The 16,143-nt window shown below is 36.8% G+C and overlaps 3 protein-coding genes across 6 annotated transcripts in view; 1 reads left to right on the top strand and 2 right to left on the bottom strand.

Annotated features, from left to right (window-relative positions):
* LOC129578799 (octopamine receptor Oamb) overlaps window positions 1–16,129 on the top strand; it is a 76,121-nt gene extending 59,992 nt beyond the window's left edge. For 2 of the 4 annotated variants that reach the window (XM_055467931.1, XM_055467934.1), the window contains one exon: window positions 12,423–16,129. In XM_055467931.1, the coding sequence (XP_055323906.1) occupies window positions 12,423–13,267 (845 nt within the window). In that variant the 3' untranslated portion in view covers window positions 13,268–16,129. Of the gene's footprint in view, window positions 1–4,145; window positions 8,196–12,422 lie in introns of those variants that run through there. The other 2 variants (XM_055467932.1, XM_055467933.1) reach the window with 2 other exon arrangements.
* The window catches only part of LOC129578778 (mediator of RNA polymerase II transcription subunit 14), a 310,854-nt gene that overhangs the window by 260,023 nt on the left and 34,688 nt on the right, over window positions 1–16,143 (bottom strand). The window lies entirely within an intron of this gene.
* The window catches only part of LOC129578805 (uncharacterized), a 298,644-nt gene that overhangs the window by 260,023 nt on the left and 22,478 nt on the right, over window positions 1–16,143 (bottom strand). The gene's annotated exons all lie outside the window — the stretch shown is intronic.

Here is a 16,143-nt window from a genome sequence, read left to right as displayed (position 1 = left end):
CTCTCTCTCTCTCTCTCTCTCTCTCTCTCTCTCTCTCTCTCTCTCTCTCTTCACTTTATTTTAAACTTTTCCATCTCTATTTCCGTCAAAAGTTTTTGTAGATTATCCGTCGAACGTTTGCAATTTTTAATTAGAATTGTGCGCAAATATTTTTGGCATTGCACAAACGCATAAATAAACGAAAACAAATAAAGACAAAAAAAAAACACCGAACGTGGAAATGCAAATATTGGAATAACCAATACACGTTTTCGTGCACATACACATACACACACGGGAAGGCAAACATCGATGCAATATGAACGAATGAAAAAGACAACGACTTGGAAAATCTGTCTGCCGGTTGACTCGACACACGAATCGACGCCAAAACTATTCTTTAAAGTTATTTAAAAAGTTTGCGTATTTATTTTTGCACTCTCTGAGCTTGACTCAAACGAATATTTTCCACGCTAATCTAGATGCATCCGAAATGCAAAATAGGTTTATTTATATGTACAATTCTTATAATCATAATAGCTTATAAGCTGTTGTAAATGCTGTTGAATGGTGAGGCAAGCGTCGTCGACATCGTTGTTGTTATTGTTGTTGACGACGACGACGACGACGACGACGACGACGACGACGACGACGACGACGACGATATTCAATGCGAATGTAGATTTCCAAAATATGTTTTATCATCACATTGTTGTCGCATTCATTTTGAGCGTGAAATATTTCTATTTTCCCATTCTTATACACATCGTTCGGTTGTTGTCAGGCATCGTGCCCACGCCGCGAGTTTTTCTTCGATTTTAGTGCAATTTGCCCGGCGACTATAATTTAAATGTGCATTTTTCAAACTCAGTCATTCGAAAGAGATAAATGTTCAAAAGTCATAGAGCTGTAGGTATGACCTAGAAGACGGAATATCGTATTTCCATTGTCTTGCTAGTTGTCACCATAACAAACCATGCCAAACCAAACCAAATCCATTTTCGTATTTTGTGTGTGTGTTTTTGTGAGTCACATAAACGTATCGTACTGCAATTTATGCACATTGTACATTCACTGGATATAACTAAATCAATAAAACTGCAACATGAAACAACACTCAATCGATAGAGTATTCCCATGCACATAGTTGAAAAGATAACACATTTCGAAATGGATATAAACTATCTATCTTCAAAACTTTCTGGTTGGCCTTTTGCCATTTGAAATATACCATACGAACGATTGGTTTGTGGGGTAACTGTTGCGATGTGCAAATATGGCACAACACACATACACACACATACACACGTGTATAAAATTGAATGTGGAGCGACGAAAAACATGCCTCCAAAAATAAATAAATCCAAAATAGAGAGTAGATAACACTCGAAAATATCACCTTTGATACGGGGTGCGAGGTGGAATGTGTGAATGAAAGAGATAGAGAGAGAGAGAAAGAGAGAGAGGAAGCGATGAATAAAAAAGGATAGCATGGAACACATAACATACGTAGTATAGATAAAAGATTGTGTAGCCGAAAATCGAGCGCAAATATTCATGATCCAATCTCAATTTATTTATTTGATCTTGAGATCTAATCAACGACTCATCGGATTTACATTTCTGTTGTTATTACTGCTGCTGCTGCTACCGTTGCTGTTGTTCGATACATTTGATAATTTCTATTTGGTGCTACAAGTGTTTACCCACAAATGATACATACATGTGTTTTGCTTTGGAATACGGTGCCTGGTAAACTCTTTCAAAAAAAGCTCCCATCAGCAATACGATTTTGATTTTCGGCTGTTTCGTATACTGAAACCGTAATCCATATTGACAGGCCAATGATGGATTTAGTGAAGTTCCCATTTCATTCCGTTCGGGCCACGGTCTCTTAAAATGTAAGACTTACATTGAAGAAATGTTCGGCTATTTATAGATCACAAATTTTATCGCATAACTCACAGCCGGACAGATACCTGATCGACAAGTGATTCTCAATTCCCAAAACACTGACTTTCTTCATCTTCCCGCCCCTTGCTACATAAATATACCATTAAACGCAAAGCTTTTCATCGACAGCAACAGCACACGTATACACACATACAAACAAACGCATCAACGCAACAAATGGATGATATATTTTCTGGTTATCCCTCACTTGGTTGTGCGATCTGCTGTTAAAACTCCCCATCAAAGACTTTCGATGTGTAATCGATTATTGATTTTCCTTTTTGGTTTGCTCCCATAACGGCCGTACGTAGGCTAACGTTTGATTTATGCATTGTGTCAATCGAATTGGCTAAGCTAAAAATAAGGGCCGTCAACATTTCGAAGCGGCAATCAATGTACGAAATCCCAGCATGTGTGTGTGTGTGTGTGTTTTTCCTCTCTTCTGTTATTTTTAAGTTAAAAGCGAACCGTCAAAATAACACAGCCTGTGTATGCGTCTATTGACGCACATTCATCATTCATAGATTACCTTTTGTTCGACACCGACAGTTTACATACGATGGGCTCATCAGAAAACGAATACACACACATACACCGAGAGACACACGAGCGGCGAACATAACAAACACAATGCAGACAATGATTTTTTTATTAGCACAAATTGTTTTCCGTTCGATAGGAATAATAGTCCATATTCGATTAGATGATGCCATTCGACCCATATATACATTGTGTGTAATGTATGTTATGGATGTGTTACCGTATATCAATACATCGAATCAACTGGTAAACGTTATAAAGCAATCAATGCAGCCGAACAAAATGTATTACAGGCCAAACAATAACAATCTAAAAGAAAAAAAAGAGAAAAAAGGTCAAGAAGGCCACTTCAATGCAGCGCCACCTGTAGATAAGGTGGCACTGAATCATTTTCTCGAATAAGGACCAACCAGCCATCTCATACATTCTTATCACATTCGGCTCATATAAAGTACTACAGCACAACCATTACATTCGCTATCTCTCTATCTCCACCCTCCTCCTGCCATACCACATTCGGCTTCACCGAAATTCTCTTCAATATAATCTGGCATTATTTTCATTTGAGAACTAAATAGGTTTCCAAATCGATACGTTTTACTTTGACATTATGGTAGTAAAAGTCATTGCAAACGAAAGAAGTTCGAAAAAGAAGAAGTAAAGATATACCCATGTTTGTTTTTACATTAATATACCTACTTTTAGAACGTAAATGCAACAAGAACAACAACAAATACATAAAATGTAGATCTATTTGTATATATATATATATAAAAAAAAGCTCACCTAAACAGTTGATATTTAAAAGGATCCCAGCACCACGAATTTCTAAACAAATAGATTAATGTTTGCGAAGTAAGTGAGTCTGGTATTTTGTGTAATTCGTGCCGTTTGATTTGGTATTTTGTACACAGGCATACATACATATATATATATTTTGCATTGAAAAATTGAAATACAAAGTGAATGCGTAAAAAGTCCTCATCCACCAGCTACACTTTTTGCTCGCATCTCACTTTTGTTGTGTGTTTTTTTGCTCTTTCTCTCTCTATCTCTCTCTATACACTCTTTGTGCTCTGTTTTTGAATTCAAACCATATCTTACCAAACCGATTTCGTCTGAATTTTGGATCCTTCTAATTCTATGTAGCATTTGGTTCCCTTATTTACCGTATATCTCAGAAGAAATCTATCGCTCTTGCTCTTGTTCTGTATCACTCTCTGTCTCTCCCTTCATTCAATCAACGAGACGTATTTTTCATCGTTTTTTTGTGTGTTCTGTTTCATTCACGTTGTCTGATTTGTTGCATTGCCCTTCGTTTCGTTTTCATCTTGCTTTTTGATTTTGTGTCACTTATTCGATTTTAGTTGGATTTTTTTTTCATTCCTCATTCTCTCTCTCTCTCTCTCTCTCTCTCTCTCTCTCTCTCTCTCGGCTTTTTATTATTATTTCTTTTCCTTTCTCTCTCATTCCGTATTTCACTCTTGTTTTGTATGATTTTTTGTTAAGCATTTGTGTGCGAATTTGAATTGGATTCTTTTCATTTTCTTTCTCTCTGACTAATATTTTTTTTTTGGTTCGATTTGAGTATATTTCATTTCATTTCATTTTTTTGCAGTATCGGGATGATTATGGTTTTGTATATTTTATACGGTGACACTGAATAATTGCAGGTTCATCAAAACAGAATCGCTTCGAAGAGACCCGTTTAACATTGCGCATTCATCGTGGACGACGATCAAATAGTGTGCCACGAATTTCACCGCCATTGACCGGACATCATTTGAAGCCATCGAAAAGCATTGGCACCACATCATTAGAACGACGGCGTGAATGTTTGGCCAAATCACGTACCGATGAAATAAAAGCGGAATGCGCGGCAAATGACATAGCCATCACCAGCAAGAGTCCAATTTTGCACATGATGCAAATCACACTAAATCGTAAAGAGAACATGGAATCATTTCTGTGCAACAATAAGGCGGCTAATGAGACCAATCAAGTGTTGGATGCAAAAGTCGGTGGTGGTGGTGGTGGTGGTGACGGTAGCAAAACAATCAAAGGTGTTGGCCGTCGTATATTCAAGGTGCAAGCAAAACGGTTTCGCATGGAAACTAAAGCAGCCAAAACGTTGGCGGTAATTGTAGGGGGTTTCATCTTGTGTTGGTGTCCCTTTTTCACCGTTTACATGATCCGCGCATTTTGCGAATTGTGCATTGAACCGCTGCTATTTTCCATTCTATTTTGGCTCGGCTACTGCAACAGTGCAATCAATCCCCTAATTTATGCCTTATTTTCGAAAGATTTTCGAATAGCATTTAAGACAATACTGTACAAGTGCTTGTGCTTTCACTGTTGCAATCGCAATGCTGGAAACGATGCGGCCAGCAAAGGTCTGTTTCAGTACAGTAACACGGGCGATGCGTCCAGGTGACATCGGTCAATGAACAGCCTACGGCCAGCTAACCGACATGGAAACTATCGACGAAAAGCCAGCAGCGCAACCAAATTCAAAACAACGTCTATCACAAACCCAATGATTTGCTTAGAATCAATCGGACCGGAATCAATTGACACAACACATCATTCAACAACAATATCGACGATAACAGATTCAACGCCGTAGGTGCAACAGCGAATAAACACACATACACACACACACACAAACATCAACAGACAATGTCAATACCAGTCGAAGGAAGATTGAAACCAAATCAACTGAAGATATCTTTAGCAGATGAAGATGAAGATGAAGAAGATGGAACAAATGAAAAAGAAAGAAAAACCAAACACACGCTGAGAAGCACATAAATACAAACAAGCATATGAATGAAATAGAAACATAACATAAATCTTTGCATAACGAAACTACTACTCGTAAAACATTATATGTGAGAGCTAAGTTTAAATAAATGCTGGTAAAGCGCTCAATCGACCTTCTGTTGCGCCCCACGCGCAACGCGTTCAAGTGCACAACCAAATCAAATCAATGCACAATTTATACGTATACACATAGATCTCGTTCGTTCGTTCGTTGGTTATCCTTTGTTATTTTCCAACTCTTTTTTTGTTTCATTGTGTGTAAATGTTTGTAAGGAGTGGAATGAAATGAGAAAAGCATAGACATTTTCAGAAAAGAATTAATTATTATGCAAATGTTGAATTCAATCAAGTAGGTAATCAGTTCATAAGTGAAATTGCTCCCTGTCAGTGTCTTCAAAATTCAACATATTTGTATACTCCCTCAGCACACACCCACCCACATCCAAAATGGGAGATCATATAATCGTATACAATACGTAGATATTATATGGGTGGTGGTAAAATATCAAAAGCCACTGATATTGCCATTTAGAATATTCATATGAGATGAGTTACTTGAGCGTTTTCCCACGTTAAAACGAAATAGATTGTATTGTAAAATGTTTTTATTTCTTAATTTTCTGTTTGTTCCATTTAACGATGCCTTTTAAATGATCTCTCACTATTGTAGGCAATTAAAAAAAAACAGTCAGTGTTAAAGAAAGTAAAAAAATGCATTAGAAAACCATATTGTTGCTGTTATTAATAAGCGTTTGTGGCCAAGAATAAATAAATACCTGAAAAAACCGAATACACAAAATCTTTTTCCCCCGTTTCCGTTGACATTCCATCCACAACGATTTTTATCGTTTATCTATTCGTTACACATATGCAAAATAAAAAAAACTTCTTCAATAAAATCTTAAATGAGATCGATCCAGCTTTTTTCAGTCTCGAAAGTTTTTCCTGGTCGCCGTTTGAATGGGCCACAATATAACAAAATCAACATTCAATGAATTCACATTTATACTGTGTGGCTATGTAAATTTTCGTGAGCTAGCTTTACGTATGTGTACGCATTTAAAAGTCTACAAAACGTCAATGCCATGATAATGTTGCTTCATAACGATTTCAACTACACTGGGAATTGTGACATGGTCGGCATTTTGTAGGATTTATTTTAATTTTTTGACTTTTTATAGCCGACCACCCGCTGGGCTTTGTGTTCATTGGCGCACAACATATAGGATTTCCATAATCATTGATGACATTTACAGTTGCTTTGCCTCAACGAATATCATACTGTGATTGTGCGAAGAAAGGGGAGAAAAAATTATGAAAAAGATGAACAAACAAAAAAGAGTGGGAAAGAAGGTCTCCGAAAATCGATTTCGGCGATGATCGATTGAATAATAATAAAAATCTTCATTGTATGGGGAGTTCCAACGAAAGTTTTTTTTTTGTTTTTTGGCGAATTTCGTTTTCGTGAATTTTTGGTGCATTTCTGTTGAATTTATTCGGTGAATTTCGGAATTTCAGTTGAATTTTGGGTGTTTTGGGTTCTAGAATTTCAAAAATTTCAAAAAAATTCTGGAACTTTGCGAATTTTACGCAGCGATTCCACAAATTCCCAAAACAAATTCAACTGAAATTCACCAAAAATTCGCGAAAAAAAAACCAAAAAAAAAAAACTTTCATCCGAACTGTGATTCGACGATTTTTGAATGAAATGTTAACTGCTGTTGCTGTGTGTTGTGAATGGTTGAAAAAATGGATATGCCGAGGAAAAGAAGAAAGCAAAAAAAGTATACTAAATTCAATTACCTGATTTCATTTTTAGTTTATTTCTTCTAATGTCGGGTTTTTTATTTGGTCATTCTTTGAGCGCCCTGCGTCGCACTTATACACGTTACCCATTTTAAATTGTTATTTTTGACTGCGTTTAGTAATAAAAGCGCGCACACATACACATAGTGTGTGTGTGTCATACACCATTCCCCAGTGGATTCTCGTTAAACGCCTTCCGCTGCGTAGCGTGTGCGTTGGTGTCGACGGATTTTCAACTGACTATCTCATTCTATCTCACTCTCTTCTCTGTGGAGCGTAAAGTCTCACCTACACAAAATCCATTTGGTGTGGGCCAATTTATAATTTCGCTTTTTCCATGGTTAAGTTTTGTTTTTTTTTTTCATTTTCATCTTCTTCCCTACCATCGATATATATATGGTTTTGTATGGGCAAGAGAACACCTGACACAGCACTATTACATTAGACTCTAAAGTCATAATATGAAAAGAAAGAGAGAATGGAGGAGAAAAATGGGGATAAATGGTATACGCTTGCCATCGCATTGAAAACCAATGTCAAAGAAGCTCGCAGGCTCAGAAAATCGAATGAAAAGACAATTCATTGCCATTTGAAGAGGCAAAAATATGATTTATACGGCATTATCTGAGATGACACATATTTTGTCGACGGGTAAATAAAAACAAAAAAAAATCCAAATGAAACAATAACAAATTAAGGGAATGGTATTAAAAGTGCTATTGATTGAAAAAGGAAAAAAAAGTACAGGGCTAATCTAACACATATATGTGCTGTGATTGTACATTGAATGGATGTATCAGGCCTATACGTCGGTCGCGCGAGCGCGCGTGCACCCTCGACGAAAGTGATATATGTGTTCAAGATAGACGAGGTAAATAATGATAGGTCATATGTGTGTGGTTTGGATTGTCTACATTTCGAGTAAATTGATTATTGATTCGTTTAGTGCGCGCCGAGTATAGTGGTTGGTGCCTATGGTCATTTGCTTTTGTTTTGCTTCTATTTCCGATACACACAAGCAAGCAAACAAACAAACAAAACAAACAAACACACGTACTCTCTGAGTGAGTGAGAGAGAGAGAGAGAGAGAGAGAGAGAGAAACAATATGCGATTTGACGTTTATACGACATGCCATTCGTAATATGATTTTATGCATACTTTCGCTGCTATCTGCCAAACGATCGATCTACATAATATGAAATTGTGACGAATGCATTTGAAAAGTCCACTGACTGCCAGTCGTAAATTTACATTTGATATATTGTAGCATAACCATTTAAATGGGAATTTTGAATCACTGTGAGCATGGATTTCATTCTTTTTTGCCATCTCTCCGTTATTCCAATGGCTTCCATAGATTATTCGACAGATTTTGGACGACATCCAGCAAACTTATTGCAAAAATTCGGCATGGCAAATGGTATAGTTCGGGTTGTCACATAAGTCTTTGTTTGCTTTTTCCTCTCCGCGATTACTTAATTCTATCGCCCAGCAAAATGAAGAGAAAACGTTACAAAAAAAAAACGGATAAACGAATGAGCAAAACCATCGATATGACGTGGAATGGCTAACGAATTACGATGAATCTGCAATTTTCGCGTTCGCTCCAAAGCCACTATATCAATATCAACAAGAAAAAGAATAGCTTTGGTGATTTTACATGAAATCATGGTATTTATGGTGCATATATATGTGATGTCTGCTGGGACAAGCAACCACCCATAATATATTGCTTAGCTCGATTAGGAACTCACAGTTTCTCTATATGTTTTTCTCTATTTCGCCTGTGCGCCCACCCGATCGCTTGCTCGCTCGCAAATGTTTCTTGGGGTACTTAACATTAGTATTTTTGCTTGAACTGTGTTAAAAAATATCATGAAATCATTTTGAATATGGAATCAAGCGAGAAAAATTGTCTGTTGGGAGCTTTGGTTTAATCGTATTGGGATTTTGCATTCCGATTGTAATGAAGATAACTCTTGATTCGACGGCCTCAAGATTTTCACTTTGTTCTGATGAAATTCTCACACTTACACCGCACACAGAAGCAGAAAGAGAAAAGAAGAGAACACATATGTATGTTCAGGCGCGCGCACACACGCACACACGCGCACACATTCGCGCAAATCGAATGTCCTCAATCATTGAAATCTTTCGACCTATTACATTAATTCGGCTAAAAATAATGGGTATTATTTTTCTTTTTTCCTGCTCATCTATCTCTCCAATCTTCGTCTTTTGCCTAAGCCACTTGAATGGAAGTGTAACGGCAAATATGCACGTGAATGAACGACAGTCTTATAAAATAGAAATCGTTTGGCCACTTTTTTTCTCACTTCGCACATGATCGGTATGTTGGCAACGTTTATTTATAATATTTCATTACCATGCTTGACTAGAAAAAGAGGAGGAGGAAGAAGAAGAGAAGCATGAGCGGAAAGAGAAGCGCATGGGTGCAAATATGATGCAGCGGTGAATTTAGGCATTTGTGATGATTGAATGCGAATGATTCATTTTGATATATTCCATCGTATTTTCATTTCCAATCTCTTGCTCAAAAATATTACGTATAACTTAGATTTCTCGTGTCGTCGTTGAAGAATGAGGAGGCTGCTTCGCATGCTTGTGCTACTTGGGGTTTCCCCTTCTGCCGCATTCATTCGTTCGCATTCGTGCCCGGTTACACCAATGTATTGTATGTTATCCATGTGTTTAGATTCCACTTCCTGATATATCCCTTTCGATATTTGCACATAAACGTTACTTATGTGTGGGCGAACGAAAGCAAAAGCAAGAGACCGTGTCTTTACTCGCTTCACAATATTTAAATGATATTTCATCGCTGTCAAGAAAGTGTAATTGACATATTTTTGCTACTCGATAATAAATCACGAAATAAATAGATGTTTACGGGGATGTCTATCGTTGGCAACAGTGTGTATTTATAATAATGCTCTTTTCCAATAGATTTTTGCTTGATTCTTCTCTCTACTTTGGATGCTATTCACTTCTAGGGTCGATCATATGAGTGAACGTACATTCAACCGTAGCCGTTGCTTATTTTGATACTTGATTTTTTTTTGTTTGCATTTGTCTTCTCATCCTTCGGAATGAAATCGGAAGAGAAAAAAAGGGCAACAAACGAAAGGAGCATGAAAATGCGAGAGAACGATTGCTGGCGAATAGGTTCATGAAGATAGTATTAAGCCATTTCGACGTTTTTGATACTGACATATTTTTCACTCTCCTAATGCTCACTGCGCTTTCAGGTAACTACCCGGGTGAACGCGATATGCTTTGATGAAAGCCTACAGTCGTTCGATGAGGCTTTCATAATTTTTATATATATTTTAAATACTGAACGCCTAGGCTTTCATTGCTATTCTCACTTCTTTCGTGCATTCGTAGCATTGAAAGCCTAGCGTGAAACATACACACGTACAAGTGAACGCCTAGGCTTTCAATGCTACGAATGCACGAAAGAAGTGAGAATAGCAATGAAAGCCTAGGCGTTCAGTATTTAAAATATATATACAAATTATGAAGGCCTCATCGAACGACTGTAGGCTTTCATCAAAGCGTATCGCGTTCACCCGGGTACATAAAAAAGGCATCGACACGTTAAGCACACGAACACCTGTTCGCTTGCTGGCTTTCGCTTCAAATGTACCGTTGTGCACAATGCATGAACTCGAACTCGAACTCAAACACATCCATATAGGCAGATACGCTGCTGGCAAACTAACGTGTGTGTGTGTGACAAGTCGATTGTGAAAATGTGAAATCGATGAATGCAAACTATATCGCATGGATTGGTTTATAGTTGCTATTCGAATGTGTGTAAACATTGTATCGATGTTCAATTCATTGAATTGATCGCTAAAGAATACTGTATGCACCACCCTCGTTCTTTATGCATTTGTTTTTCACTTTCTCTCTCTCTCTCTCTCTCTCCAACTCACCCATCCTGCCCTTGGCTTTTTGTCTTTCTTCATCGGATGTTTACCGTGTTGGAAATCCCAATGAATTAATCAATGTCTCCCATATAACTTGCGACTCGTGTCATTACAATCGTATGCCAAAAGAAACACTTCTAATGATTTTATTGGCTGGCTTTGCTTCAGTGATATGTTATTCAATATTGATTATTGGTTGCTTTATTCCATCCTATTTTTCTGTCGCGTTCAATCTTGTTTCTTCATCCATACATTCTTCGGTCCCTCTTTCTCTCTTTTATATTGTTCTTCACCTAATGATTTCGTCATCAATTGACGTCGGATTTTCAACCACGTGCGGTTAATAACCATTGTAGATGACTCAGAAAAATGATTTTATCTCTATCTCTGTGTGTCTGCGTATCGGTATTATGACAAAGCACACGAGAAACGTGAATAGAATCAATTTATATAGATATCGACGTTTTTTTTTCAGAAGAGAAAAGAACGTATGAAATGGTGATGATACGAACACGCATACACATACACACAAACAGATAAAAACTCACTTCGAAAAGTAATATGAAAATCAAGACAAATCCAATCAATCTCAAAGTGGATAGATCATCATCCAGTATGTAATCTCTGTGGAATTGCTATCACTCTCAGCCATAATTCATTGATTTCGAACAGAGTTAGACTCGCACACACTCTCAGACCGATAAGAGCCGCCATACGCTAATAGCTGTCTGTATTATAGATATGCGCTTTAATATGCTCTTTGATTTCTTTTCTGCCTTCTGTTTCGCGATTTTAGCTTCATTTTGCACTGCTTATCTTCATTTTTTTTTTCTATAAAATTCTTTTCATTAAACCGCTTATTATGCTAATTATTTGACGAAAGCTTTGTAAGTATGAGTTCCATCAATACAATTAGTTTTTTTAAATCTCCAAATATAAAAACTTGCTTAGATAATAATGAACACATGAAGAAAATGCTAAAACCTCACACAAGCAATGGTTTTGAGGAAATAACACATTTTTTTTTCGAAAAAAAAATTCATCAAGATGGGTGGAAAAAGTGGGCACATAAAAAGATTCGGAAGAGTAAAAGGTCCATAGAAAAAAATTAGTTTAAAACACGCTGTTGGATCTAGTTTATTGCGATGAATAGAGGGAAAGCTCGGGCAACATTTGATTTGCGATTGAATCGCTTCGATTTGAACGATAAAATGACATTTTTCCAGCAGATTATCGCAGTAAACTAGTTGCCGACAAACCCAAATCAATTTTCAGAGATTTGTAGAACCGTTAAACCGATTTGATAGCTAATACAAACCACCCCATTTCTTTTTCTTTTTTTTTTATTTCAACAAAAACAACAGGTACGAAAGGCATTGGCAATCGTTTTGATGAGCAACGTTTAACGTTGCGAATTCACCGTGGTCGTGGTTCAAATTACCATGAATCATCGCTCAGCAATGGCAGCACGCACAGCACATCAACGAGCATTGGAAGCTCATCGCCCGAACGTCATTCCAAATTTTCGACACGCAAACATGACAAAATCAAAATCTCCGTATCTTATCCATCATCGGAAAATATAACTAGTCCCAGCGCACAAAAGTCAAACGTTTTGTATGCCGTGCATTATTCATCGAATGGAAAGGATTTAACGACGTCAAGAATTTTCCGCGGCGGCAGTGGCGGTGGCAATGACAGCTATTTACAAGTGGTAAAAAGTTTGCCAAATTTGGATAAAGGATTGTCACCGCGTACGAGCAAAAAAATGGGCAAACGAAATATCAAAGCGCAAGTAAAACGCTTTCGCATGGAAACAAAAGCGGCAAAAACGTTGGCGATAATCGTCGGTTTATTTGTGTGTTGCTGGCTGCCATTTTTCAGTATGTACTTGGTGCGTGCATTTTGTGAAAAAGAATGCATACCATCGTTGCTGTTTTCATTGTTCTTCTGGCTAGGTTACTGCAACAGTGCAATCAATCCCTTAATTTATGCCTTATTTTCGAAAGACTTTCGGTTCGCATTCAAGCGTATCATATGCAAATGTTTTTGCTCGGGCCCAGGTTTCAAGAAAATCACCAGCCGACGCGGTTCCGATATGTCAGCAATGCGCACTGGTGGCCGTACACCATCCATTTCACCGAGTGCCGCTGCAAATTCGCTGGACGATAGTGATCAGGCCAATGACCATCATTCGGAGCTGAGATGACGTTCACTTGCTCCCAGTTCATCATCTAGTCCTGGGGGTCGACAAAACACACTCAACAAACCAAACACATACGATATCTGCCATCCATTAGTCATGGAAACGTCAACATATTCATATGGCGGATGCAACCAACAGAACACATCAACATTCAGTGGCAGAAATAATGCATAAAGTATCCAACGCACACACACACACACATACGCTCTTTCTCTCTTTGATTTACATTTTAGCCAATGACACATGCCGTTGTCACATCCCTGATATTCTGTTTGTGACTCTCTTTCCAACTCTTCTCATGTATAAATTAATAGAAACGTATATGTTTAAAACGGACAGAAAAAAAAGAATGAATAATTAAAACAAACCAAGTAAGCTATATACGAAATGAACTGACTGAACGCTTTTGCCGATGCATACGCAATAACTACAACCGATCTGAATAAAATGATGAAAACAAATACACACAAGAAACTTGAGCACAACAATGAATTTCTATTTTCCACTTTTTACTTGTAATCATTTGTCTCTTGTAATCAAATGGTCAAACGGTTATTTTATGTACTAAACATTTTGGTTAGGGTTTTTCTATTCACAATGCTTGCTTTCCAACGAATGAAATTAATGAAGAAAAACACACATAAGTTGCAAATCGGCTAGATTTAAATCGGCAAAATGTGGCTAGATAACATTCGACAGCTGTGCCACCATACCACTGAAGACGATTTCCATATGGTGTTTATATTGAGGAAAAGGGAGGAGGAAGAGTAGAGTACTGATTGCATGGATGGTATGCACGTTTTGGCCATATGGTGGCGCTGCGAACTAATTGTATTGATGCCAGTCAATGTTAAAACATTGAAGAACAAGATTGTGAGCCTGCTACAGAAAAGTTTGATTCATCATATTTGTATCATGCTAAATGAGTCGCTTTGTCAGTGAAATTAAATAACATGGAATCGATGCAAATGTAGTAAACTTTTGACATTGTGTCAATTCAATTCATTCAAATTTGATAGTCAGCTTTGTGCTAAGGATTGAAATACTTTATTGATACATTTGGCTAATACATCGGAAACATCTCATTCGACACATGAAACGCTGAATCAATCCTAATTGCAATTTGAATGACGAGAGAAAGATAGCGCTGATTCACTCTCTCAAATGTGGGATTTATTCAGGAACACGCAACAAAAAATAGAAGCCAAATAGAAATAGATTATTGGAAAATTGTCACTCTCGATGTTAATGCAATCTCCCTTTCGAAACCATATGAATCGAATTCCGTGTATAAGCAATGCTGTAAATCAGCGCTTTTTCTTCCCCAGACGATATTTGCAATTTGTCTATTTGGCAGCACGTGTTCAAGTGTGCAGGAGATCAACTTCATTTAGGCACAACCAAAACTGAGAAACGTAATCATTAGCATGACTATGAACTCTAGACTTGTGAATCGATCGCGTGCTCAAATTTCAGCTTTGCATTTGTATTTTTACTGTGCAATTGTAGCGTCATAGTTTTCAGAGAATTGATACCAAATGCAAAAGCGTTTACTTTGGAAAAAGCGCCCGAATTCATGGAATACTTTGTGTGTTCCGATTTTTTGAGTTGGCGATACGCCTCGAAGCCGATGATAAAGCACCGCATATTAAATGTGAATCGTAAATTGAATTTTCAAACATTATCTATCTGTATACAGGCGTTGCTATGGTACAAAAATGTGCTGATCTTGCATCAAACAGTGAAAGAGCCTAGTCAACAGGCATTTTTCATCCATCATCATTTCTATTTCAGTTCGTAACTTACTGATTTACTACGACACTAACGTTTGAATGCAAGAGTATACAAACTCACACGAAACCACATTGAAAAGTTATTAATAACTTTTCATTCCGTTTTCTTAAAATTAATTTGAATATATCGTAATTTGAACAGAAAAAATTAGCTCAATTTGTCATTTTTATAGAATTGGTTACATCTCTGAAATGTTTCTGTTTGAATTGAGTTGAATGCCACAATTCATGCGAAGAGTTGCCGCAACAAGGGAAGCACAAGTCTAGGAATAGCATGCGAATTTGATGTATGCATCACATAATACAGTAAATAGAAAAGTTTATTAACAATGTGCAAATATCGTTTGTTTCCATTTACTCCAAATTGAAACTTTATTATCAACATTTCAAATACACACACATATACCCAAATAATTACGTCACAGAAAAATCCAATCCATAACCTAAATGTCTTTTGTATTCTGGTCATTTTGTATTCCGGTTTTATTCGACAAAAGTGAATTCTCCCAACTTTTGTCGAATAAAAAATAAATTTTACTTGAAATTGAACCTATTCGATGTCAATGCTAAAATGGATTTTTGCTTTTTTGTTGTTGATTTTCTTTGTTTTGGAGGAGAATGAAAGGCTATTTTATTTAATTGTAAGTCATATGATGGAATAAAAGTGCTATATGAGTAGGTCATTCATTGCGAAAATACATGAATGAATGTGTGTACGGAAATGAGAGTCATTTATTTGCATAAGGGATGAAATGCAAACTGAAAAATGAAACGATGGTTGACAATGCATTGATATGCTTACGAGATAACGATATGATGAATGAATATATAATTGTTAGAGCAGCACGATGTTGAAATTGATTACTCTAATTAGTTATTGTATTTTTACTATAAACAACCAAAACTAAAACAGATTTCTTCTTAATTGGAATTCCGTTTTCCAAGTGAATTGATATTGAAATTAGGGCGTTTTTAATGATTGAATAGATGGTGGTGCAGCCACATAGCCGTAATCGTCGAGTATGTTTAGTACCTGATTTTTAAATTATGATGAATATATGATAGTATATATATATATATATATAT

The sequence above is a fragment of the Sitodiplosis mosellana genome, unplaced genomic scaffold, assembly GCF_009176505.1.
Source record: "Sitodiplosis mosellana isolate CC-2019 unplaced genomic scaffold, AAFC_SMos_1.0 Smas_scaffold_6226, whole genome shotgun sequence".
NCBI lineage: Eukaryota > Metazoa > Arthropoda > Insecta > Diptera > Cecidomyiidae > Sitodiplosis > Sitodiplosis mosellana.
Note: the sequence above shows the minus strand (reverse complement) of the source record. Positions and strands in the feature narration are given on the sequence as shown.